The following is a 27,633-nucleotide window of genomic DNA, read 5'->3' as shown; positions in this document are numbered from 1 at the left end:
ACACATAAGGACACAGTAATAGTAACAAAAGGACTTTCAACGTTGGCGTGTTTGGAACAAACAGTATGGTTACTGTTGATACATCACGGACTTGCAGTTGCAATCAGGTCTTCGAATGAAGGACTTGGAATATGGTTTTGAATTCACGACATCCAGGAATATATGGCACTCTATGACATCGTTTGTTTTTGGGAGATGCATATGGGGCCTGAAGATGGCGTAGTGGAATGCCGAAATTAGTAGTCAAAATAAAATGAAATAACATCTCAATTACACAGCTGTTAGCGAATTTCATTGATAAGACATTATGGCTGGCCACAAGCTATTCGCCACGTAATTTATGCGTTACCGGATTCGCAGAAACATATAAAAATATCGGACACTCATACAACATCATCCGGCTATCTTTACAAGTAATCTGAGAGCAAACCGGAGGCAGAAACGGTGTCACAGTTGGGAACTGCTTTTCGTTGTACAATGAACAGCAGAATCTGTTAACAAAGAATGCAGGAAATCCGTAGCGCCAAAACCAGACCTGCTCGCAAAACTCTGTTCATATCTGAAGTCCGTGTTATTCTTGAACTAAAATCCTTTAATGGCTCGGAGTGAAGCGGACGAGCGTTAATTTTCATAAACGAGGAAAGCTTGCTGCTCTCTCTGGGAATGGTGGGGGAAGGGGGGGGGTGGATTAGGGGGACGTTTCCTGTTGGCTTCCCGTCACGGCCCTTCAGTTTAATGGCAAGTAAGCGGAGCGACATTCATTATCCTTTTCCGCACAGGGCATTTACTGTCCGCACGCACGGAGCCCAGCTCACCCAAAGTGCGAAGAAGAAACTGACACTCCGCAGGTCGATACCCACACAAACGTGCTAAAGCGATTTCCTAGGAGCATTCCCGCGCGAGAAGCGCTCTCGTTGACCTACACAGGACTGCAATCTTGCTGCTAACAGTTTCAATGAGGCTCTGATTTTCGCGAATAATCTGTTCCATGGTACAATAAGTAATCTGCTCCATCAAGACAAGATTATAGTGAATGATTACGGCTGTCACATAGCACGCTAATGGACACTAAGTGCTGAACGTCAATGAAATCCAATTATAATCACATTTTAATTGAAAGATATTAAATGAATGCATTGTCCTGCAAAGGCTTTTGTTTTATTTTGAAGTAAACACTTTGCTCCTCAATGAGGGAAAAAGCAAGTTGTGATGGCCTCCCTAACGAGATTTTGCAGAATCATATTATGTACGGGCACAACTATTCCAGATGTAAATTGGAAAAAGTGCATCCCAAATGCGGATTAATTCATCATACCAGCTTGCATAACACGTAAAAATACGTTTAAGGAAAATAATACAGGTAATATAAGATAACGCATAGGCCTATAAATTTACTTCTACTTTAAAGTAACATTGTTTTGCTACTTAAAATGTAAAGAGTTAGTGATTCTTGAAACAAATTATCTTCTTATTTTTAAATTGTAAAAAAATTAATGCATTTTCCTGTTTCAGTGGACAAAAATGTTAAAATGATTTCCGAGTTCGGTGTATCATTTCAGTCTTCTATTCTATAACACTGTTGAGGTGTTGTGTCTTCGATTTCCCATTCTTGAAATAAAAACTTTTTTTTTTCTAAATTGTAACTATACGAAAATGATTTTCTCATTATAACATTAAAAAGAAGTATTCAGTCCCACGCATTATCCTAGAGAATATGTGTTTCTCTCCTTATTCGTTTCTCAATGTATATGTACGAGAAAGACTGTTTTGATTATACCATCGAATCGTTAGCAGATACTAAGAAATTTTTCAGACCAAAAGGTCTGATTTTAGGAGCTCTCTTCAGTTTACCTTAGATTCTAGGCAATATGAGATTAACCATTTATTCTGGCTTCAATATTTCCTTGAAACTTGTTTTTCTCCTAAAAATACCTGACTTACCATTTTCGAGAAAAATCACTTTTAATGTAGACTAGTGATCACACATTTTAAACGACGTTAGATATCTGGTAAAACGTGATAAACATGCCTATTCATAGCTGCATCTAACATCTTTCCAAAAACAGCCCGGAAATGTTCTAAATAGGTTACCACAACATAAAGTTTCTTCCCGTAATAGTATTGGAATTGATGACTTTTATTTGTCACTTTAGCAACATGTATGATTGAAAACACTCAAGGTACTCTTAATTACCAAACCTGTAACACATCATACAAAAGCGCATCATTCAACCTTCAAAAATAGCTACTTTTGCTTCTAAATTTGGAACAGATACAAAAAAGTTTCGAACATCACCACAAACCTTGGTTCAATACATAAAACAATTTTTAAGAAATACATACTTCAAAAATCTTAGAGCTTAAGTTTCAGGAAAATGAGGGTTGAACACAAAATACATCAAACTTTTTTAATTTAATTTAATTACCTTTAAACTTGTAAATATTTAAATATGTAAAACACTGCAAAACGAAGTTTGTTTCTGTCTTTAGAGGAGTAGTACGCCAGTCTCTCTGTATAAAAGAACGGCGACATATTTGAATAAGACATTTCACTAGTGGTGGCCGTGCGGTTCTAGGCGCTTCAATCGGGAACCGAGCGACTGCCACGGTTGCAGATTCGAATCCTGCCTCGGGCATGGATGTGTGTGATGTCCTTAGGTTAGTTAGGTTTAAGTAGCTCTAAGTTCTAGGGGACATGACCTCCGATGTTAAGTCCCATAGTGCTCAGAGCCATTTGAACCATTTTGAACATTTCACTACATTCCATACGATGTTTTAATTGGAAAACATTTGTGTCTGTATGTCAAATGTTCCATAAGCAAAACAGTGTTACATTAAATTACGAGTTTCATGTTCAGGGTGAGTATGGCGCCATCTCCGAGATTGGCCCTTCTACATTATATCACACTGACATCGGGATAAAATTCTTTGCAATTCTCGGAATTTTGTAGAATCTGATCTTCATATTGTCTCCATCTATGGGATTTCAAATGCTAATGTCGACTAAAAGTGATTTGCAGAAAATTGCATTTGTAACCAATCTGCAGTGGCATCTTTACTTTATGAAATTAAGACGAAAAGCATCCCATTTAGCGAAAATATTGATGCTGAGATTCGATTCATAGAGTCCCTCTCCCCTTCTTTCTCCCCGTTGGCCTCTCTGTGTAAAAAGAGAGTTCCAGAAGCCAAGAATGAAGTACCGTGTAACATGCTAAAACCTTTTGAAAAGATTTGTGCTTCACTCGCTGAAAAGACACGCAGCATAGGCTCAAAATGTCTAATATTTGAAACTCACGATTAGCCAGAGAATACGTCAATAAACAGTAGTATGCGGAGTAATTGCTATTAGAACAGCGTATGACCATTCATGTTGCAGTGATCGTATTCATTATCAGAAGTCTGTCGTAGTTTCGAAAGACCGACCATTAGAGGGGCTAGACTAACTTCTTCGCCTTTCTCTTTGTTGTTTACAAGTTAGTGGAATCATACAATGGTCTAACAGCATATTCAACTACTATACAACAACTATACTCAACTTGCAGACTTGCTCTTCCCGTGTCCTTTAGTGAAACGTTTTCTTCTAAATATGCCATGTGACCATACTTCTCTTTCACGTAGGTCTTGAGTTTGAAATCTGCACAAAACAGGCAACTGGTTGCAAAAAAATGATAAAAAATATTGTTGCAACCAGTTGTCTGTTATACTTATCCTATTCTCGTACAGTTTCTGTCTCAAATTTGGAAATTTGTGGTAAGTTCTATGGGACCAAACTACTTAGGTCATCGGTCCCTAGCCTTGCACATTACTTACTCTAACTTAAACTAACATGACACACACACACACACAAACACACACACACACACACACACACACACACACACACACACACACACACACACACACTCATATCCGACGGAGGACTCGAATCTCTGACGTAGGGAGCCGCGAGAACCGTGGCAACTCGCCTTTGACTGCGCGGCTGCTGACACATAGCCGCACTGAAAAAGATTTTTACGTGGAGATTTCGAGTTGTTTTAAAAAGCCTATTTTGTTCTATTTACAAAGGTATTTACATAACTGCATCTCGAAAAATAAATAGTGATGAAGTCAAATTAGATAGAAAAATACTCGATTCTTAACGTCTAACATCTTGTTCAGATATTTGAAACCAGTTGGGAAATATAGTAAATGTCAACTTATGTGACATCATATGTTAAATATTGGAACAGTTAGCCTCCTTTACTAACATTCTTCTGCTTACCTAAAGTATAAATCTTGGAGAGTTTAAAAAATATAGTCCGTCACATGGAACACCATATGCTAGTGTTTCTTTTAGTGCTTCGTTGCTGTTGTTACACATGTCATAACAAAACACAATGCACTGCGTTGCAGAGCGGAAACGCAGTTCTAAACTTAGTGCTGATGTGATGTTTGTCTGTGTGTTTCAGCTTCTATCATGCAGGGCCCGAATGGCATGCAGCCTCCAGTGAGTGCAATAAAGCTGGAGAACCCGAACTACTACTGCAACAGCTACACGCCGCCCGCCTCCGACCATACCTCCATGATGCCTACCGGCGCCTACAGTAAGTACACAAGCCTCCGGTCTCTCTCTCTCTCTCTCTCTCTCTCTCTCTCTCTGTGTGTGTGTGTGTGTGTGTGTGTGTGTGTGTGTGTGTGTGTGTGTCAGCTATTTTAGTTTTATTTAAAGTTGTTGTTAATGTACACTACTGGACATTAAAATTGCTACAACACGAAGATGTGCTGCAGACGCGAAATTTAACCGACAGGAAGAAGATGCTGTGATATGCAAATGATTAGCTTTTCAGAGCATTCACACAAGGTTGGCGGCGGTGGCGACACCTACAACGTGCTGACATGAGGAAAGTTTCCAACCAATTTCTCATACACAAACAGCAGTTGACCAGCGTTGCCGCGTGAAACGTTGTTGTGATGCTTCGTGTAAGGAGGAGAAATGCGTACCATCACGTTTCCGACTTGTACAAAGGTCGGATTGTAGCCTATCGCGATTGCGGGTTATCGTATCGCGAGATTGCTGCTCGCGTTGGTCGAGATCCAGTGACTGTTAGCAGAATATGGACTCGGTCGTTTCTGGATGGTAATACGGAACGTCGTGCAGGATCCCAACGGCCTCGTATCACTAGCAGTCGAGATGACAGGTATCTTATCCGCATGGCTGTAACGGATCGTTCAGCCACGCCTCGATCCCTGAGTCAACATATGGGGACGTTTGGGCACGCATTGATTCAAAAAATGGATCAAATGGCTCTGAGCACCATGGGACTTAACTTCTGAGGTCATCAGTCCCCTAGAACTTAGAACTACTTGTTGTTGTTGTTGTTGTCTTCAGTCCTGAGACTGGTTTGATGCAGCTCTCCATGCTACTCTATCCTGTGCAAGCTGCTTCATCTCCCAGTACCTACTGCAACCTACATCCTTCTGAATCTGCTTAGTGTACTCATCTCTCGGTCTCCCTCTACGATTTTTACCCTCCACGCTGCCCTCCAATGCTAAATTTGTGATCCCTTGATGCCTCAAAACATGTCCTACCAACCGATCCCTTCTTCTAGTCAAGTTGTGCCACAAACTTCTCTTCTCCCCAATCCTATTCAATACCTCCTCATTAGTTACGTGATCTATCCACCTTATCTTCAGTATTCTTCTGTAGCACCACATTTCGAAAGCTTCTATTCTCTTCTTGTCCAAACTATTTATCGTCCATGTTTCACTTCCATACATGGCTACACTCCAAACAAATACTTTCAGAAACGACTTCCTGATACATAAATCTATATTCGATGTTAACAAATTTCTCTTCTTCAGAAACGCTTTCCTTGCCATTGCCAGTCTACATTTTATATCCTCTCTACTTCGACCATCATCAGTTATTTTACTTCCTAAATAGCAAAACTCCTTTACTACTTTAAGTGTCTCATTTCCTAATCTAATTCCCTCAGCATCACCCGATTTAATTTGACTACATTCCATTATCCTCGTTTTGCTTTTGTTAATGTTCATCTTATATCCTCCTTTCAAGACACTGTCCATTCCGTTCAACTGCTCTTCCAAGTCCTTTGCTGTCTCTGACAGAATTACAATGTCATCGGCGAACCTCAAAGTTTTTACTTCGTCTCCATGAATTTTAATACCTACTCCAAATTTTTCTTTTGTTTCCTTTACTGCTTGCTCAATATACAGATTGAATAACATCGGGGAGAGGCTACAACCCTGTCTCACTCCTTTCCCAACCACTGCTTCCCTTTCATGCCCCTCGACTCTTATGACTGCCATCTGGTTTCTGTACGAATTATAAATAGCCTTTCGCTCCCTGTATTTTACCCCTGCCACCTTTAGAATTTGAAAAAGAGTATTCCAGTCAACATTGTCAAAAGCTTTCTCTAAGTCTACAAATGCTAGAAACGTAGGTTTGCCTTTTCTTAATCTTTCTTCTAAGATAAGTCGTAAGGTCAGTATTGCCTCACGTGTTCCAACATTTCGACGGAATCCAAACTGATCCTCCCCGAGGTCTGCATCTACCAGTTTTTCCATTCGTCTGTAAAGAATTCGCGTTAGTATTTTGCAGCCGTGGCTTATTAAACTGATAGTTCGGTAATTTTCACATCTGTCAGCACCTGCTTTCTTTGGGATTGGAATTATTATATTCTTCTTGAAGTCTGAGGGTATTTCGCCTGTCTCATACATCTTGCTCACCAGATGGAAGAGTGTAGTCAGGACTGGCTCTCCCAAGGCCGTCAGTAGTTCTAATGGAATGTTGTCTACTCCGGGGCTACTTAAACCTAAATAACCTAAGGACATCAAACACACCCATGCCCAAGGCAGGATTCGAACCTGCGACCATAGTGGTCGCGCGGTTCCAGACTGAAGCGCCTAGAACCGCTCGGCCACACCGGCCGGCGTATGAGACTACGGCTGGGTGCTCAGCATACTCCTATGATGCTAGTAAGACCCATAGCTATTGGCCAACCAGTAAACAGATCGCCCGTCCCATGAAGTTATTTGGGATTACTTAATGAAAAGTTGCATAATGGAAACTATTGAAGTCTAATGTAACAACAGGGGCGGCACTAACAAACATGATGACATGGGCCCATAGCTCGCACTGATATATTAAAGAAGAGCTTCATCTAGCTACAGACTGTAACTAAAGATCACACTTAAGTAAAATAAATTGTTCGTTAATAAACATGAATTGGATTCCCAGTCATCACAGAATGCACAATGATGCAGTGATATTAAAAAAAAAAAAAAAAAAAGGATACGTTAAGACCTTGGCATGAGTGTGAGGAAATAGGATTGCGATAAAGTGATTAAAAGTCCCCACATAAACGCCAGTGATTGCGAATGCAACTAACAGATGGAACAGAAGACCACAGCAGAGATAACGGCCCCAGAAAGTTATATGCAAGTGCAGGGTAAGGCAATTGAGCTGCCTGTGTGCATTCAGTCAAACCAATCTCGAAATAAAGAAATTCGCAGTCCCCTCGTCACGACGAGTGCAGTTGCTTCACGTCCTCACCATGCTCAGTTATGGCGTATCGATTGCCTAAAGTAGTGGCTCTGTACTCTGAGTCCGGGCTCCGGCATCTGCACCCGTCTTGCGACAGCCTAAACTCTGCAAGAGCGAGGTGAAGATGGCTGCTGAGTTCTCGGTGGGCAACTAAGGTAACGCGTTTTCTGCTCACTATTGCAGAAATTGCTCTGGCTGTCCTAGCATTGGGAACTCTGTGGCCAATTACGGTAAGGGTTGCGAGCACCAACAAATGAAAAATTCAGTAATATGTTACAAAAATCCCTTGATTGGCCAATGGTGTTAATTGTATCTAAAAGTGGGGCCTGAAGTTCGGAGTTCTGTCCCGCCGGGAGCGTGATTTTCTGTCCTGGTCCGTAAGAGGGAAGGAACGTACACACAGGTAGCCCTTCCTCCGGTTACCAAAATAATTTTCGTGAACCAATCAGAGTTCGTTTTAGAAGTTTAAGAACACCTAGCTACCTCCTCTCACACTACGTGGTCGTTACTTGCTTTCAATGCGTGTCGCCGGCCGTAGTGGCCGAGCGGTTCTAGGCGCTACAGTCTGGAGCCGCGCGACCGCTACGGTCGCAGGTTCGAATCCTGCCCCGGGCGTGGGTGTGTTTGATGTCCTTAGGTTAGTTAGGTTTAAGTAGTTCTAAGTTCTAGGGGACCGATGACCTCAGAAGTTAAGTCCCATGGTGCTCAGAGCCATTTTAACCATTTTTTGAATCAATGCGTGTCTTGACTTTCCACGCCGTAGCTGTCTAAAAAGCATTCTTAAAGCTCCTCGTGGCCTCAAGTTTACACCCTCCTAGTTGTGCGAGGCTGCCCCCTATTGTTAGGGACTCTGAGCGGTTCCGGTCTCCTGCAGCCGCCAGCCAAGATGACCGCCCCTTCGCTCAAGGTTTTCAGAAAGAAACCCATTTATGACCCTGATGTAACTGCCGGAATGTGCGTGCAAGCATGCAAACGTGAATGCATTGTGTTGTACAGGTGTCAGATATCAGTTTGTGGGATGGATTTCCTTGCCTGTCGGACTTAACTTAGTTGGTCAAACAGGGGCGGTTAATGTTGGTGTTGTGGATGACACTGGAGTTGTTGTCCGGTAATGTCTCAAATGTGCTCGATTGGAGACGGGTCTGATGGTCGAGGAAGCTAAGGCAGCATGTCCACACTCTGTAGAGCAGTGGTTCCCAACAGGTCGTCCGCAGACCCCCAGGGGTCCGCAAGATGCTATTAGAATAAAAAATATATTAAATATACCTCAAGGACAAAGATTTTAAGCAATAATCAAAAATTTTACAGTAACAATAATGGCTAAATTGAAAAAGTTTCAGGCTCAATATATTTTCAATAATTAATAGCTCAATGTTTTTTGTAAATACCAAAAATAGAAAACGTATAAAAAGAGTCTTAATTTGGCTATTTTAGTTACTTGATGCTGTGATGTGACAAGGTACTAATCATGCTCGATGAGGGGGTCCTCGAGAAAATTTTGTTGTGAACCCCTGCTGTAGAGCATGTTGGGTTACATCAGCAGTATGTGGGTGATCGTTATCCTGCCGGAAATCAGCCCCTGGAATGCTGTTCATGAATTTCAGCAAAACAGGTGGAATCACCAGACTCACGTATAAATTTGCAGTCAGGATGCATGGGATAACCACGAGAGTGATTCTGCTGTCACATAAAATCGCACCGCTGACCAACTCCAGGTGTAAGACCAATGTATCTAGCCCACTGACAGTTTGGTTACCGGTCCCCAACTGGCCTCCTAAGCAACACACGGCCATCATTGGCACTGAGGGAGCACCAGAAAACACAACGGATCTCCACTCTGCTCTCGAGTAATCTCTCACTTGACACCACTGACGTCGCAAATGGCACTGGTTTGGGGTCAGTGGAATGCACGATACAGGACGTCTGGCTCGGAGCTCTCCTCGAAGTAACTGTTTCGTAACAGCTCGTTATGTCGCTGTGATGCCAACTGCTGCTCAAATTGCTGCCGAAGTTGCAGGACGATGCGCCAGAGCCATACCCCGAACACAGTGGTCTTCCCTCCCAGCAGTGGCACGTGGCTGTCCGAAGCCCGGTCTTCTTGCGACTGTACAGTCCCGTGACTACCGCTGTCAGCAATAGCGTTAGTGCCCAGTCTTTCTGCAGCATCGCAGAAGAAACATCCAGTTTCTCGTAGCCGTATTACACGGCCTCGTTCAACCTCAGTGAGCTCTTGATAATGGCGTCTTTGTCGCCTAAAAGGTATTCTTGACAAACACAACTCACCACGTCCAATCTCATACGTAACTAACGCTCACGACCGTTACGGCATATATTTAAAGCAAACCGGATCTGCGTTCTCATAGTAGCGCTGCTAGCACCACTCATGCGACTGGCGTGAAATTTGAATAGATATCATCTTTCAAATGTTGAAACGAGCTTGCCAACTTATGTCGCACATTTTAGTGTTGTGATTTTTTCCGTCAGTGTATCTTGCACGACATTTTGAAAGTGACAAAGGTCACCACCCGCTGGTTTCCGCGACTACTCACACAAAAGCAAAAAGCCCGTCAAACCGAGGCAGCTGTGGAAATCCTGTAACTGTGCCAATTCACCCAGACGACTTCTTTAGCAGCCTCATCCCCATGGACGATGGTTATGTTTATCACTGTGAGTCCGAAACAAAGGTGCAAAGTAAGTAGGGCAAACAAGTGAAGTTACTACCTCCGAAAAAACGTGAAGGCCCAGCCATCGTCGGACAAGGTGCATTTGCGAGTTTTTTTTAGACCTTCATGGAATCGTGCTAACACGTTATATTCATAAGAGGCAAATCATCCAGGAGAATACTACCGAAATCTCTCGACGGCGTTATTGGAGGTTGTCAAGACGAAGCGTTGCCGGGTGTCCGAGAGAGTAGTTCTACTCGATGACAACACCCTAGCTCCTTCTTCTCATGACGTGGGGTAACATACAGTTCACAAGACTTCGTGCAAACGTGACGGCATTTTGACGTCACACACGGTTATCGAAACCACAGGGACTGCTATCGACTACCGTTGGAGTTCGATGCGGGATGCTTGGGAGCCACCGTATTGAATTCCGGAGTGGATAGTTTCCGTATCGTAGCTTGCGTATTATGAAAGCATGCCATTTCAAAAAAACTGCAGGTTAAAGATTTATAATAACATGTCGTTCTTGGTACGATTTGTTATAATTAAATATCACATAATGACAGATTGTCGGTTAAGCCCTTTATGGCATGTCAGTTACAGCAGAAAAGCTGGAATTTCGCCAGTTCGTCGTAGTTGTGTGGTTAGAAGCGTAAAGTACCACAGTTTTCTACTTCAGTGGATGGTTCGTGGCCTACAAACTCCAAAAAAAAAAAATTTTTTTCTCCTTCGTGCTTCTAAACAAGAATGCTGTCTCCCCCCCCTCTCTCTCTCTCTCTCTCTCTCTCTCTCTCAGGAGTGAGTTGTCATTGTTAATGATTTACTAATTAAACATGAAACACGCAGATGCTAATAAATATTCAAAACACGTAAAGCAAACTACCACTCACAATAAGAAGCATAGAAAAGACCGACTCATTTGCAAAAGAATTAAAAGGTAACTTACTCTGAGCCATCTATAGGTAGAAAAGAAAATTTACGAGCTAGTTCTTTTACAACATTCTTTTCCAAACAAGAACGTCTTCAATTAAAGTAAATAGTTAACCATCAATATTACTTTTGTCATCATTTTATTACAACAAATTTTACCAACACCGACGCGTTTTCGAGAGGTCCTTAATGTGTTGGTGTTGTGAAACAGCATTTATTCATGGGACATAAGGTAAATGAGCTATTGCTTTAATTCGTGTGATAGAATCGCTCGCTACCCACGCTTTCTAATTAAAAACCAAATCTGAAACTAGTTTTCAGAGTTCGTAAACGTAAACATGTTTTTTGAGACACCTTAATGCACACTTGAATAAATACGGTATTGGATTCAATGCTATCTTCAGCTGGTTTTATACATGTAGAACTTCAAGTTGTCTGACTTTCGGGGTTCGCCGGCCGCGGTGGTCTCGCGGTTCTAGGCGCTCAGTCCGGAGCCGCGGGACTGCTACGGTCGCAGGTTCGAATCCTGCCTCGGGCATGGCTGTGTGTGATGTCCTTAGGTTAGTTAGGTTTAAGTAGTTCTAAGTTCTAGGGGACTCATGACCACAGATGTTAAGTCCCATAGTGCTTAGAGCCATTTGAACTTTCGGGGTTCATTAAGGCGTATTACGAAAAATAGTTAATGTAGTGCAACTTTATCAGTACTTAGTTTCGGACTTACTCTTGCAAACATTTTAATCTTTCCCTTATCCGTTGCCCATTCCACATGAATGCAGAACTTCATACATCTATAAACAACATAACCTCGAGGTTAACGTACCCTGCAGTATAGAAAAAGCATATCTCCAGTTCCCTTTACTTGGGGTGAATGTTATTGTTCCGAACATCATGTTCACCTCCTGTATTACCGAGCGAAGTGGCGCAGTGGTTAGCACACTGGACTCGCATTCGGAACGACGAAGGCTCAAACCCCTGTCCGGCCATCCTGATTTAGGTTCTCTGCGAATTCCCTAAATCACTTGAGGCAAATGCCAGGACGGTTCCTTTGAAAGGGCGCGACTCATTTCCTTCCCCATCCTTTCCTAATCCGATGGGATGTCGATAGACAGCTCTTTCGTCTTCTATAAAGTGCGTTACATCAAAATGACGTCACGTTTGTACGAAGTCCTGTGAACTGCAGGTTACCCTCACACATGCTGCTTCTTCGGACTGCCCAATTATGCCTCACCGCTGTATCCTCCTGCCATTTCATCCAGTTAATTCTCCTTAAGTGGAACAGCCAAAATGCAGAGTTCTAGAGGTAAGGTCTCCATCAAATCAGCCTTGGGTGGGAAAAATGAGTCGCGTGGGAGAGTGACTATATAGAGAAGGATTAGCGCCAATACCAAATTTCTCAGCTTCATTTTTTTCGAACTGATAATTACCGCTTTGACTAACCTAACGTGAATTGCGAACCGGCTAGAAGTCAAGATTATCTTATGCGATAAATATGGAGCCAATTCCAATGCACTTGTTAAAAATTTCATCATCTTTATAGCTGTATTTCATTCTCATTTCGCTATTACAGGAAATCTGGTAACGTCGAATGAATTGTTTGTTATGCATAGGTTGTTTAATCATTAGCCACTCATGTAAAATACTGGTATGTAATTAAAAATACTCATTAACTCTCCTATACAAAAAATCCAAATGTGTCAGAACGACACGGCCATTTACTTCGTAACTTTTACGAAATTTTTTCTGTGTTTGTGGGAGATAAGGCATTGATTTACGAATGTAAATATTTGGAATGTCTTGAAAGCTTGCGGGAAGTTTCACGAGATATCCTACACAATTTGCAGCTGCAATTTGGATTAGTTATTATTAATTTCGCTCTTGTCTCAAATATATACCGCACATCGATACGAAAGTCAGGTTACCAAGACTTCTAACGTAGTCTCTGTATGCATTCTCTTAGGATGAACATGTTTTATATATAAATTATTAGTCTTGTTCGATAAAAGAATTCCCACTATTGTTATTGTATTGTACAGTTCAAATACAGTAGTGCTCAAAATACACAAAAAATTGTTGACATATTGTAGGAAGGTCGATAGCGACAGAACAAAATCTTGGATAGGACAAGTATGAGAAAGGAAATCAGCCGTTTGCGTTTCAATGCAACCATTTCTGCTTTCACATTTAGCGATTTGTGGAAACCTCATAAGCACAGATCGGTAACCTCGCCCCACCCGGACAAGAGACCAGTGCTTTTACCACTGCTCCGACCCGCTCGTTGTTTGGAACAAATCAAAATTGATTCACAATAAACTCAGCTCAGCTCTATTTATAGTAGATATTTTAAATACGTTCTTCGAATTTAAATTCCTCATACACAGTAATTAGGCCATTAAAATGTGGTAAATGTTACCGATCTTATTTCATTTGTAATTATGTCCATATGCCATCTATAGAATTGCTTGTTGTTGAACACAAGGTACAGAGTCTTTTCAGTCTTGTGGTCAAATAATTAGATGACCTGCTTAATGGCGTTTACTTTAGGGCTTAGGCGCGCGGGTGATTCTTATCACCGTGACTGTTTCGTCTCTCTTGTCCAGTCCGTGTCTGTATGCAGTACGTAGCAGACGCTCATGTTACGACGTGACAACCGTGTGACAGTTTTGTCTGCCGACCAGCGATCAAGTCCGTGACAAAACTGTCATTGCATCAGTAGGTTTTGATAGCCAGGCGTGCACGGGTGGCAAAATTGTCACTTTCCGTCCATTCTCCGCTCCCCATTTACTTTGTGATTATAGACACAGTGACACGCAAACATGGCATCAACGTCTCCGTAAAACGTAACTGTGTGCGAAGAGGATATCGATAATGATATTCTTATAGAAGAAGTAGAAAAAAGTCGAGCACTTTCCGGCAAAAAAATTTGAAGGACTCTTCGATCATAAATATGAAAATTAAAAAATGGGAAGTAATCAGTCGAATAATATTTTCAAATGCTTGGGACAAGTTGTGTTCAATTCGAAAGTATTGAAAACTTTCCTTTTGATGTTGTGTAAGTTTTATAACACATTATGTGTAACTTACCACGTATTAGTGTGTGACTCCAAAGGGGGTACCCACTATTCTGTTTTGTATTTTCTTTTACGTCTCATGCGTTCGCAAATAATGACCGTCTTTTCAAAATCTATATCGTTAAAGGACGCTTTGATTTCAAAAAAAGTTTAGTGACTGTCTACTTCGTCAGCACTTTTATGATTTGATGAGACAGTGACGGAAACTTTTTTGTCATGGTGACAAAAATCACTCATACGCGCTAGCGCTAGATGTAGTAGCCCTTTTCTGATCGGTGAAAGTCGGCTGACTTCGGGCCGCTACGGAATGTTTAGGTTTGTTGCCAGCCACATGTACGTTAAACATCGTAGCTATAAATAGGCACAGTCAAAATAGTATTGTGCGCAGTGGTTGTTGTTACCTTAAAGTGTGCGACTACCATGTCCACCTTTGGCATTCAGTACAGCAGCGATTGTGTGTGGCATGCATTCGACACAGTAGTTTGTGAGTGCAGCATCCCAGATGTGTTCCATCGCGTTCAGATAAGTTGAATTTGGTGGCCAAGATATAAACATCATGCCCTCCAAACCATTGCAGTACGATTCTGGTTTATGAATCGTACAGGGGTATGCTGCTGGAAGATGCCATCGCTGTTAGCGGCGACATCAAACATTAAGGGATGTAGGTGGTCCACAACAATGTGACTTCGTTCAAAGCTTTCCTTGTGCCTTCGAACAGTACTATAGGTCCCGTGGAAACCCAGGTGAATGTGCCCCACTGGCCTACACCCACGGTATGGTGCACATTTCGAGGAGCTAATCGCCTAGATGACGTAGTATCCAGACAAGACCATCGACCTGGTGAACAAGAAATGTGATTCATCCAACCAGGGACATGTTTCTATTGAGTCATGGTCCAGTCTCGATGATCCCATTTTCCATGCAATCCTAATTGACGATGTCGCAGGACCAACACGAAAACACATAAGGGCCATCTACTGTAGAATCGCATGTTTGACATTGTACCCTGAACAGTTTGTTCTATGTACTTGTGCCAGTACTGTATTCTTTATATTTAAGTTACATTAGGAAAGTCTCTAATGAACTGTGACAAGAGCCGGAACGACAGGTGTAGATGTACCAAGGCATGTATAACAACTCCGAAATAATTGCTAGTAACTAGCTGAAATCTGGATCTGCTCTGACAAAGCTAATACGGAAATGACGACAGACAGCTGATCTTTAATATTTTGAAAGTATTGTAGTTTGCCAGAGATCACTGCCTATGTTGCTTTAAAGAGAAAGCGAGTTCCCAACATTACTATTCTTTGATAAAGCATGGATGTCCAACACATTGTCCCCTTCTCGTGGCTTCGCTGCCCTTCATCCACTTACCGTAGACTCTCACGACTAGCATGCCAACAGCCGACCGGCTTTCACTGTTTCTGAGATGCTTGTTCCCAGCCGCCAGGCCATAACAATCTGCCCTTTGTTAAAATTTCTTACGTCGGTGGACTTCTCCTTTTGCTGCCCATTTCATTGCTTGAATGATTTCCCGTTCATCTTCGCTCCACTAGTATGCTTTCCTTACCGCACCAGCACCTACAATGCCCCCAGGTGATAGTCATTCTTCTGGTGGTCAGTGGTCATAAAGTTTTGACACATCAGTGTAGGTGCTAGTGAGAAAATACTACCAAATTGAGCTCTAATGACAACAAATACAGATTTAAGTGCATCCTCAGTTGTTTGCCCTTCAATTTCTTGTTTCCAGTTAATATATGATAGTGCTCTTTTAATGTGGTCTAATTTTTTTTATGATTCTGCTACTGAATACATACTTCGAATGCCAAGCAATACATGATTAGGCCTAGTTATTTTTTATCCAATTCCATAATTAATGCACTATGGGTTACAATCATTGGTTCCACTACATAAGGAGGATCAAGAAATTATCTCAAGATGGCTGGTATTTTGCCACAAGTAGTCCAAATGTGTTTGTAAATTTCATAGATTCTCCCTATCTGCATACCCAGATATACAAACAGTGTGTTTGTAGTATTAACCATCCGGCTCTACCAACCAGTCCTCTCAAAAGCAAAATATCTGGCTTTACTTCCTCAACAAAGAATGATGAAACATCAAGTTTTGTATTGAGACACAATCACGATTATTATAGGTTCATTTAATTTAGAAACCCTTCCTATGTTCATAGAACACTGGGCATGTTCTGAAATGAAAAATGCCAAACCATATTATTTTTTCCCATATGGTGTTGATAATTACTTTTTTTCAGCTCAAAGTCCACACTACATTACAATTGTTGCTCACTCCCTTTGTCTCTGGCTTGTCAACTACAAGATTTTCATAGTTTGGAAAATAGTATGCAGAAAATTCTTCACAATTGCAGCTGTCATGCAATTTCTTACACTGCTCGAATGAAACCAGGCTGTTTTCTCATCGACAATATTCCTTGCTCATCATCTGCTCCAACAACAAATTTCCCCTTTTCTACAGCTCTGATTCCCGTTGTGTTTGGATGTTTGAACTGAACCCTCGCAGAACAAGTTCTGCCCTCCGGCCACAAAAGAGGTGAAATTTACCCACTCTTCTATTTTCTCATTAGACACAGAAGATATTTTACGAAAATGATCATTTTTCTTTCTCTTGCTTTGTACTATTTGTCGGTTTGTCTCTACATAGTTAGGTGACTTACAGTCTAATGATTTGGTGGGCTTTCCACTACTGTTTTGATTCTCCACAGTTTTAAGTATCGATATTGCTTCTCTGTTATACTCCAGCTTGATCAACTAGACTAGTCTACAAAATAAGATAACACAGCTGCCATCTTTAACAAACGTTAATATCCTACATCTACTCATCATTGTAGATCCTTCTTATTTGCAGAGAGTTCTGTTTGTTAACAGCCACTATAGAGGGGTGCTGAATGGTTCCTAATAAGCTATGTGGCAATAATAAAACAACATTACATGTAATTTTACAATTAATATAAACTAACTCTGAGTTGTTTGTTGATGAGAACATGTAATACCAAATAATAATGATCATTGCATTAGTTATAGAGGATTACTAATACTGATGAAAGTCTGTGCAAATTTTTTGTCCATTGCACATCATTGTGATAAATTCTTTGTGCTTACAGGCCCACTTTCCCTGCCACGTAGTTCTCACAGCCCTGGAGAGCCTAGGCACAAACGGCCACGAAGTCTCAGCTCAACAGAAGAGGACATGGATTTGGCGAATCGTGAGAAAGGCGATGTCTCGTACTATGGGCAGAGCCCGGCGTCCCTTTCCAGCCAAGCCAGCTGGCAGTCAGATGTTGATCATGGTGGGTTACTTACCTCTTTGCTCTTGTACAAAACTTAGGTTTGTACAGGGCGCAACTTCTGTATGGTTTTCTTATGTTAACTCTATATGTTGTTATATTTTTGTGAATTTAAATAATTGTAGGTTTTTTTGCATTTGTCTGGATTAATGAAATTTGAATTAAACATTAACTTCTCCTTCAATTAAGAAACTATGTAGACAAATCAATATATCAGTATAAATTTTCAGCAGTTTCAAAAACACATGAATTATTTCCGTATGTAACTAATTCACATAGAAGTTCCTTTCCAAATATATCTTCTGTTTGTGTGTATTGTTTTGGCACTACCGTATCAAAAACTTGTAATTTTTAGATTTCTTCCAAGTATTTTCTAGACTTCATTGGTGTTTCAGTTCACAGTAATCAGTTGTCTGTAATTTTTATAATGTAGTTTGTAAAAAATAACAATTTCCATTGTTGAAATAACAATGCCAATTATCCATTGAAGACATTAAGTTTGTAAACAAATCTGTGATCATGTTTGTAACTTTATTTATAAATATCCATCTTAATCATGTAAGTTATACAACTCACATTACTGATTTCAGCCTACTACCATTATCAGATCTGTTCCAAATAGAAAAAAAAGTAATGTGATAATAAGGTTAAACATACAGGAGACCGAGGAATACATAAAAAGGTAACATGCTTAGCATGTAATACAGAGGTAATATCACTGCATGAGAAGGATCGAAGGAGGATATGGGAAATTACCATCCTATCTCCATCCCCCATTGCTATCCAAAGTATTTGAAAAAGTAGCTGCAGTCCAGGTAACAGATGATGTTATTCTCAGAAACCAATAAGTATTCCATAAAAGGGAAAAGCACCATGAATCCAGGTAATGAGTTCCTTGAAGAAATCAGCTCATCCCTGGACAAAAGGTATAAAGTGGCAGGTATCTTTGCGACCTTATGCAGGCATTTGATTCCAAGTCCTATGTGACAAATGAGAAGCATAGGGCAATTGTAACATATAATACCATAGCCTATGCATCTCACTGGGATAAAATTTCACAAGGATTCCCTCAAGGCTCATTCTTGGGACCAACCTTATTTCTCTTTTACATACATGACTTGCCTCTCATTATCTGTGCCAATTAGTCATTTTTACTGCTGATACATCAGTACTTATTGAAAAAGAAAAGGTATGGGAGTTCCAGGTGCTGTAATAAACACACTAAACAACCTAGATACATGGTTTCAACAAAATGGCCTTAAACTTAAACAATGGAAACTCCGGATTGGAATATCAATAACACAGGATAAAATAGATTGTTACTTCTCATAAAGATGACACGTTAGGTTTCTGAAAGGTACAATTAAAAGACACATACACATCCACAGCATTCATCAGAAAAAGAAAGAGAAACACACACACCATTCATTCATACAAGCAAGCAAGCACACCTCACCCATACATGAGTGCCAACTCTGGCAGCCCGAACCAGAATGCAGCTATCATGTGGAATGGAAGCAGCAATCTGGAGAGGGTGTGGAAGGGGAAGGTATAATAGTGTACAGGTGTGAAGAGAGAGGCTCACTGTCTGGCAGAGTGTGTGGGGATGAGACTGACAACAGGCACAGTGTCAGGGGTTGTGGAGCAGGGAGGTGGGGAAATGGAGAGGAGTGGGGAAAGATGGGCGGGTGTGTTGGCAGATGGTGGCACACAAAGACGGTGGGAGACAAGGATGGGAAAGAGCTGGTAGCACAGAGGAGGTGGACACTTTTGGGTGGATTGTGTGGGGACAGTATGTTATCATAAGTTGAGGCCAGGATAATTACAAGAGCGGAGAATGTGTTGTAAGGAAAACTCCCATCTGCATAGTTCAGAAAAGCTGGTTGTGGAGGAGAGGATCCAGATGGCTCAGGTAGTCACACAATCATTGAAATGAAGCATGTTATGTTCAGTTGCATGTTGTGGTGCAGGGTGGTCTACTTTGCTCTTGGCTGCAGTTTGTCAGTGGCCATTCATCTTGTTGGACAGCTGGTTGCTAGTATATCAATATAAAATGCTGTGCAATGATTGCAGCAGAGCTAGTATATGACATGGCTACTTTCAAATACCAGCTCTGCTGCAATCTTTGAACAGCTTTTTGTATTGGTATGACTACCAACCAGCTGTCCAACATGATGAATGGCCACCGTCAAACTGTGGCCAAGAGCAAAGTAGATCACCCTGTGCCACAACGTGCAGCTGAACATAACATGCCAGATTTCGATGGCTGCTTCATTACCTGAGCCATATGAATCCTCCCCTCCACCACCAGCTTTTCTGAACTGCACAGGTGGGAGTTATCATTACAACACATTCCCCACTCCTGTAATTCTTCTAACATCAACCTACAGTAACATACTGTCCCTGCACCCTCCACCCAACAGTTTCTAGCCCCCATGCCCTATCACCTCTTCCCCATTCTCGTCTCCCACCTTCTTTCTGCGCCACCAACACACCTGCCCATCTCTCCCTGCTTGTCTTCTTTTTTGCTCCATTTTCCCCACCTCGCTGCCCCACAACCTCCTAACACTGGGCCTGTTAGCATTGTAGTCCCTCCACATGCTGCCAGAGAACATTCCTCTCTCTCCCCACCTGTACACTGCTATCCCTCCCCCCTCCAGATTGCTGCTCCCACTTTATGTGACAGTTGCATTTTGATCCAAGCTGCCAGAATTGGTAATCATGTGTGCATGAAGTGTGCTTGCTTGTGTGAATTAATAGTGTGTGTTTCTCTTTCTTTGCTGATGAAGGCTGTGGCTTAAAGCTTATGTGCAAGTGTCTGCAACATAATGTGTCATCTTTAAAGTAGCTATCAATATATCTTTTCCTATATTGTTGGTCTTAAACTTAATATTTCAAGAATCCCATTGATTTAATAAAAACCAAACAATCAAAACTCAGTTACATCAGTATTGCACATAGAAATCAAGTTATGAAAGAAGCTCAGTCCATCAAATTCTTGAGACTAAACTTTGACAAAAATCTTAACTGGCAAGCATATATAGATTTCCTAAATTAAACAGTCTACATTTTGCAGTGGACATACTATCTGGTGTAACAGACAGGAACAGTAGCAAAATGGTGTGCCACAGTTAGTTTGAATCTGTAATTACATATGGTTTAATTTTTGGGGTGAATGTCACTAATCCTCTTATTTTGAAAACAAAACAAAAATGTTAGAAAAATGTGTGGTGCCTCTTCAAGAACCTCTTGTCACCCACTATGCAAGAATCTAAAAATGTTACATATCCCTGCAGTGCACATAGTTGAGATTATCATCTTTTTATGCAGTAATTCTGATAATGAAGGAAAACCATTTCAAATATATGTACAATACCAGACACAAAGAAAGTTGCATACTTCCAACACAGCACTTAAAACTACCAACAGTCACCCAAGCACAGGGGAATGAAAGTCTACAATAAACTCATGGGTAAGGATGTACTGGCCATGGAGATAGGTTCACTGGAGCAAAGGAGCTCCTTGTGGGTAAAAGCTACTACCCAACTAATGAATTTATGAATGATAGACAGAATAATGACTTAACATCGTAATGTTATGTATAATATTGTGTGCATAAACTAATGCCTGGAAAATTTGGACACTAAGTACTAGTAGATCATTAGAAAAAATGTGCTGGTAAAATTAATGTTAGAAAATTATGCAAGTGTGTATATTATAAGCCAAAAATTGATGTGTCACCTGTATGATATGATCACATGATCTGTTAAATGTATGTTATGAGATGAATAAAATGCAGTTACAAATATATACCGGCTATATGCATCATCAAAAGTTTTTAGATACAAATATCATTGTACAGATTATTCAACAATGATATTTGTATCTGAATACCTTTAATAGTATGTGTGGATGGTACATATGGTTGCTAACCATTTTATGTATTCCTAGATTTTGTCACCTTACTGCTTTTTAAATTTTTTTCTGTTTGGAACATGTCTGATGTTATCACAAAATCAAAACTGGTAATGTGAGGTATATAATAGGCGTGATCAAGACAGACATTTATAAATAAATAGTAAACTGGAGATCCTATGAATAGTTAAACCTTTTTCCTCAAAATAATTATCAAAATAGCTTTAAACTGCTTGTATAGATATTAGGTAAGCTTCAGTTCTAATTTCCAAATGATTCTTCATTTCCTTTTAATCTCCATAACAAAAGTAATAAATTCACAAAAAATTCTTGTAAGTTGTTAGTACCTATTTTTGTATACTCTGTTGCTATAATCTGTAATGTCATAATTTCTAACTTTTATTGAAAGAAGATCCTGTTATGTCTATTTATCATAGATTGTATAAACAACAATGAAGGAAAAAAGAGTGCTACTTACTGTAAAGAAGACACGTCATTTTGCAGAAAGGCACAATTAAAATACACCTACATAAAGTTTTTGGGCACAGCCTTCATCAGTAAAAGAGAGTCACACACCATTCACACTCAACCGCCAACTCTAGCATCTCAGGCTGGCCCGGTCGTGTTTGCGTGAGGTGTGCTTGCTTTTGAGTGTGAATGGTGTGTGTGTGTGTGTGTGTGTGTGTGTGTGTGTGTGTGTGTGTGTGTGTGTGTGTGTGTGTGTGTGTGTGTGAGTGAGTGTGTGTGTGTCTGTGTGTGTGTCTTTTTCATGATGAAGCCTGTGGCCAGAAGCTTTATGTAGGTGTATTTAAATTGTGCCTGTCTGCAACTTGACGTGTCTTCTTACAGTAAGTAGAAATCTGTCTTTTCTGACACTGTTGATATTCCTACCTGGAATTTCTGTTGTTTTATTTAGATTGTATAATAATATTTTTCTACTTTCCTATTATGTGTAAAGGTCAAAATTATGGAAATTGTTGTCTTCTTTTTTGACAATAACTGTGCTTATTTTCGAGCTGAATCAATGTAAATGTAGTTCAGTTGTGTTTATATCTGTCAACAGTTTCCCAGGGTCCTTTACCATGTCAAATAACAAGGCACAAAAATAATTTACACAGATATAAATTTGCAAATATAGCTTCTATTTATGTGTCAAAACTCAGTATTCTTGTTTTGACACTAACAAATCAAAAATCTGTGAGAAACTGATTTATTATCTTCATTCATTTTGTCTTCCAAAGATACAGAAGTTATTGTAATGTTGTGACTGTTCTGTATTTCATCACCTTCCCAATTTCCACATAATGTGTACTACAAACCAGATAAAATTTTCAGCATGAATCTGTTTCCAATAACAAGAGTTTCGTAAATGATCAAAATAATATTCACTCCACTAACTGTGAAACAACTGATCATTTGAATTCCCCATTTCTTGTCTAACATTATTTCCCTTTACATTTAACATTTCTGGTTTACAGTGTTCTGTTTTTCTATATTAGCCCTGTGTCTGTTGTGCTGAATCATATTCTCTTAAGGAACAGGAACTGTCATAAGTTCTCACATGTAACGAAAAGTTTAATCACCACTTCTGAGACAGACTCTAAATCGGTGAACTTCAGAAAGAATTGCAGTGTATGGATCAAAATTGTAACTGCCATTAAAATTGCTTTAAAGCTTTTATGCATAAGGTGTGCATGCTGTATTCTGATATAGAATAATCATGACTATTATAGTATAACTATAGTATACATTAGTTAATACCATGATTTTCCTAGTTAGTAATGAGATAACTGCAATACAATTGAAGGCATAGATTATAGAACTAGTTTTCTTCTGATGTAGACACTCTAGATTAACGAACAAAGTACCTATCACTTTAGTTTCATTGACATTATATTTTACTGGAGATGTGGAGGCAGAGGCCTTTGCCCCTTTTTATACATTATTGTTCCAGACTTTCCAGATGTTAAGTTCATGTATTTAGTAACTATATCAAGGCATTTAATAATTAAAACAAAAATCTTGTTTTTCAGGGCAACTGAAGTGATAGATATTTGAAGCTTAACTATTTTGAGTGTAGTCAGTATTTAAGTAACATTATTCTAAGTTGACAGTTGTATGTATGGAATGGAACCCCAGTGCTTTATATGACGCTAATCCATGTGTTGTCCTTGACCTCCCCACTGGCTTAGCGTGGATTGCTTGCAGGTCAACCCCTGCACCTGGTGCATGCTGGAAAGGTCGCCAAGGCAGTACTCAGAGCATCCGACACTAACAAGGACCCCTCTTTGTGTAGTCACCTCCGCTCAGCTCAGGAAGGTAGGTGCGACTCCATATGCACCAGGTGTCTGGGTGAGGCCTTCCTATTTCCCATCCTTACCTGCCCCAATCTGAGGACAACTCAGAATGGTTCAATTCACTGTGTAGTAACAAATGTTAATCATTTTGTTTCAGTCTTCCCCTCCTCATTGCATGATGACAGGCTCATCTGTTAACATACAGGTACTTCTGTGGTTGGTTCACTGTTCTAAATGTGTGGTTCTGCGTAAACTCGTTGTCGGTGTGGTACAGTACATGTTCTTTCTTGTTTGTGGCCCAGGTTGTCTTAAATGGAAACTCGCAATTCTAGGCTGCAATCCTTCATCATCTTCTTTACATTCTAGATTTGAAATCCAGAATTTTGTTTATTTTCAAATTATATTTGATTTTCCTTTTCTTTCTTTATGTCTGCTGTTATAATTAAGGATTTGATGTTGCTACTGCATTTTAAGCCATGAACCCTAGATAAGTACTTAAACCAATCTATCCTGTATTACTTGGACTCCATTTTTCTCAAACACCAGCTCTTTCACAGGGTGACTCACAGGAGCAGGTTGTAATTAACACCTTTTCAAATGAAAAGGCTGTGCATACTGATTATTTATGTTTGGAAATCTGTGATGGCGTGGAACATAATGTCAAAAATATTATGCTGATATGACATAGTAAGAAACTGAGATTGTCAGTCTTATGCATTAAAATATGTCTTGACATGTTAACAGATTTATGACACACATGGAATTACTTTATTCTACAAGTAATAATGATTACCTGATGGTTACTGTAGTGGGCCTGTGAACAGCCAGATAAGTGGATGAGTAATATACATTACACAGAGTTAGATAGCTACATGAGAGGAAATATGCATGTATGTTAGTGAATCCATGTACATTAATGTTACTAGTCCATTGTGAGTTAAATATAATGGTAACAGATACAGAAAAAAGTATGTTAATGGAGCCTCTGCATTTTAAGTAATACAAGTTGGACTCAGACTTAAAACTTTCAACAGGACTAGTAGACATGAGGTATGATATTAGTGCTGATACTTGCCAAATTAATTACAACAAATTTTTGTGGAACTTGTGAAGATATAACACATTTTTTCATAAGCTATTAGGACAACAAATTTATACTAAGTCAGATCCAGAAAGGACTGAAAATAACTCCAATTGTCATAGGAAGATATTAGGCAAAATTAACATAAGAATACATAATAAGTCACTGAACTAAAGTGTGTAATAGTTTCCGAGCACAAAATTGTTTTATATTTCCCCATCAGGCCTTATTAACAAATATTTTATCTTTTTACTGCAAATTATTTCACTGCTAGTGTTCCCAAAAAATCCTTCTTGCTTTATTTTTATTAAGACATAGCTCATAAATCTTAAACCTTCTACCCTTAACTTGCAGACAAATACTACCACAAAGCTAAAGAATACAACTATACAAGAGAACAAGTAGTTTAAACAGATGTTAAACTACCTGGAACCTTTAATTGTTTACTTTGGGAGTTCTACCAGGATATTGTTTCCATTTTATGCACAATATTTCAGCAACCAACCCAGCTGTCAACTGGGTTTGTTATAAAAATTTCACTTTCAATTTATTTTTCTGCTCATAATATGTCATTTCACGTGCATGGCCATTGTCAACAAAGTATAATTTATTTCAAATACGATTCTTTTTACAATGTGCTACAATTATTTACCATGTGCTACAGTTATTCCTTAGATATGATTTTTTTACATTATTATTCAACAAAGTATAATTTTTTTATGATTATATTCTTTTTACAGTGTGCTACAGTTACTTTACTTATTTCCTTGGTACGATTGTTTCTTGCATTATTATTCGTTTTAAATCCAAGTTATACAGGCATCTTTTATAAGCCAGTGCTGGGATCACTTTTTAAAAATATCCCCTGTCAACGTCTTAACTTCATTTGCTAACACATTAAGAAAAACAGCTGCTTGACATAGGAACTTTTTGGCACTAAAGTTAATTTTCTGTTAACAATATAAAAGTCTTTTTTATGACTTGTATTGTGGTCATGAAATTTAATGTTCCTATTTCTGATTTAGCACATAAAATGGAAACAACAACTTGGCGGAACACCCAGAAGCAAACCATTAGCCAGTTGTGCCAAAAAAACCTAAGAGATCACTCCTGAAATCTCTTTCTGTTTCTTGCAGTTCTATTACATTCTGTTTCTGCTTGTATATTCCTGTCACACTTATGCAGGAAGGCACACTTTCATTCTCAGTTACCTCAGTGAGATACGTACATTACAGTGTTACTGAATGTATATGATAGGAAATAACCATATTACAATGGAATTCTTCTACAACCTTTGGATCTCAGTGATTCTCTTCTGTAGAATCTGCCTCTTTAGTTTTAATATCCATTAAAAGAATAATCTAAAACAATATTGTGCTGTCTGTTGAACTGATTTTGATAGGGATCTCATGTTTCACACCTACTGCACTCTCAGTAATGATTTTTAATGGTATGGAAACAGTCCATAGAAAGATCATGTTTAAATATACCACATTTTCAGTGGTTTTTCCTCTTTAAAGGTAAAAGAATAGTGCTGTAACTTACCCATCCATCATCCTCTGAGAATCCGCTTTAGAGCTCTTTAGGAAATTCTGATTTTTAAGAATGAGAAACTCTGTCAGAAGTAAGTGACAGAAGAATTGCTGTTCACTTTGTAGTAGAAACTTATAGTTATCAGTTTTTAATGAGAGAGTAAAACCTAAATTTAAAATAAAACTATATGTATATGAATAGCTACTAACTATTCTTTTCTTACTTTGTTCATCTTCCTTTTTTCCTTTCTTTCATTTGTTCTGGTAAAGTGTCATTGCAACTGCTGTTTTTGTGTTATTTTCCCCTTACAAGCTTGTAGTTTTAGGAGACGTAATACATTTTTTATTTGAATATGCATAAAATTGAAGAAATCTTCGGTGCTTCAGAGTAATAAAATAGTAATAAGTAAAGTAATGGCTTTTGTAACATTACGTTCATAATGTCCAACATAAATTCATTTTTCCACTTCTGACCAAGGTGGATGCAGAAAGTCAGACTTAGATCACAAACAAAATACACCGCTATATATTTTTAAAATGTGAAACAAATTAGTTCACAGAGCCACAACAAGAACTAAGGAAAATCTGTTGCATACTACATTCTTACAGTGTGTCTGTTGTCAGCAGACGGGTGTCAGTTTAGGATCACTATTTATTATGTTCAGAAACCATACCATATATTTTATGCTTCTTGAAAAACAGAGACTTTACTTGGCACATCTACTTAAAATGTTTGCTTTCAAGCATTAAGCAGTGTGTACTGATTTTTGTCATAAAAATACCTTGAAAGAGCAAAATATCTCACAATAACTCTCAATAAATATGGTTGCGATATTACCTCAAACGAAGTCCAGAGACCGAATACAAAGCTTTCATATACAATAGCATTATATCACTGGCCCTTCTAAACCTGCAACTTATATTGCCAAGTGGAATGGAATCTATGACTTCCGTGCACTGGTAGCCACCTCACTTCAGTATATGGAAATGATGAACCCAACAATTTAGCAAAGAACTTTGTAAGATTTGAATTTTGTCGCAGAAGCTGAACATATCACAGACCAAACATGAAAATAAACACACAATAAAAGTAAATGTGTGATTATAATATGCAAAACATATCCTAAAAATTCAAGGAGATCTGTTATACTGCTCCCTTTGATAGCAAAGATCTTGCATTGTTGTTCAGCTTATGAAATGAGGTTCTCCACAATGAACAATTTCTTGCAGAGTTCATTGATTTGAGAATAGATCAGTGTTCCTGTGACTTGCCCTG

The 27,633-nt window shown here is 39.4% G+C and overlaps 1 protein-coding gene across 22 annotated transcripts in view; it reads left to right on the top strand.

Moving 5' to 3' along the window:
* The window catches only part of LOC126298847 (nuclear factor 1 X-type), a 1,745,828-nt gene that overhangs the window by 1,656,406 nt on the left and 61,789 nt on the right, over positions 1-27,633 (top strand). For 11 of the 22 annotated variants that reach the window (XM_049990348.1, XM_049990347.1, XM_049990344.1 and 8 more), the window contains 3 exons: positions 4,449-4,583; positions 17,350-17,535; positions 23,656-23,766. In XM_049990348.1, coding sequence (XP_049846305.1) covers positions 4,449-4,583; positions 17,350-17,535; positions 23,656-23,766 — 432 coding nt within the window. The remainder of the gene's footprint in view (positions 1-4,448; positions 4,584-17,349; positions 17,536-23,655; positions 23,767-27,633) is intronic. The other 11 variants (XM_049990351.1, XM_049990356.1, XM_049990352.1 and 8 more) reach the window with 1 other exon arrangement.

Source organism: Schistocerca gregaria, chromosome X (genome assembly GCF_023897955.1).
Source record: "Schistocerca gregaria isolate iqSchGreg1 chromosome X, iqSchGreg1.2, whole genome shotgun sequence".
In the NCBI taxonomy this organism is placed as follows: domain Eukaryota; kingdom Metazoa; phylum Arthropoda; class Insecta; order Orthoptera; family Acrididae; genus Schistocerca; species Schistocerca gregaria.
This window is presented reverse-complemented; position numbering and strand designations above follow the sequence as displayed.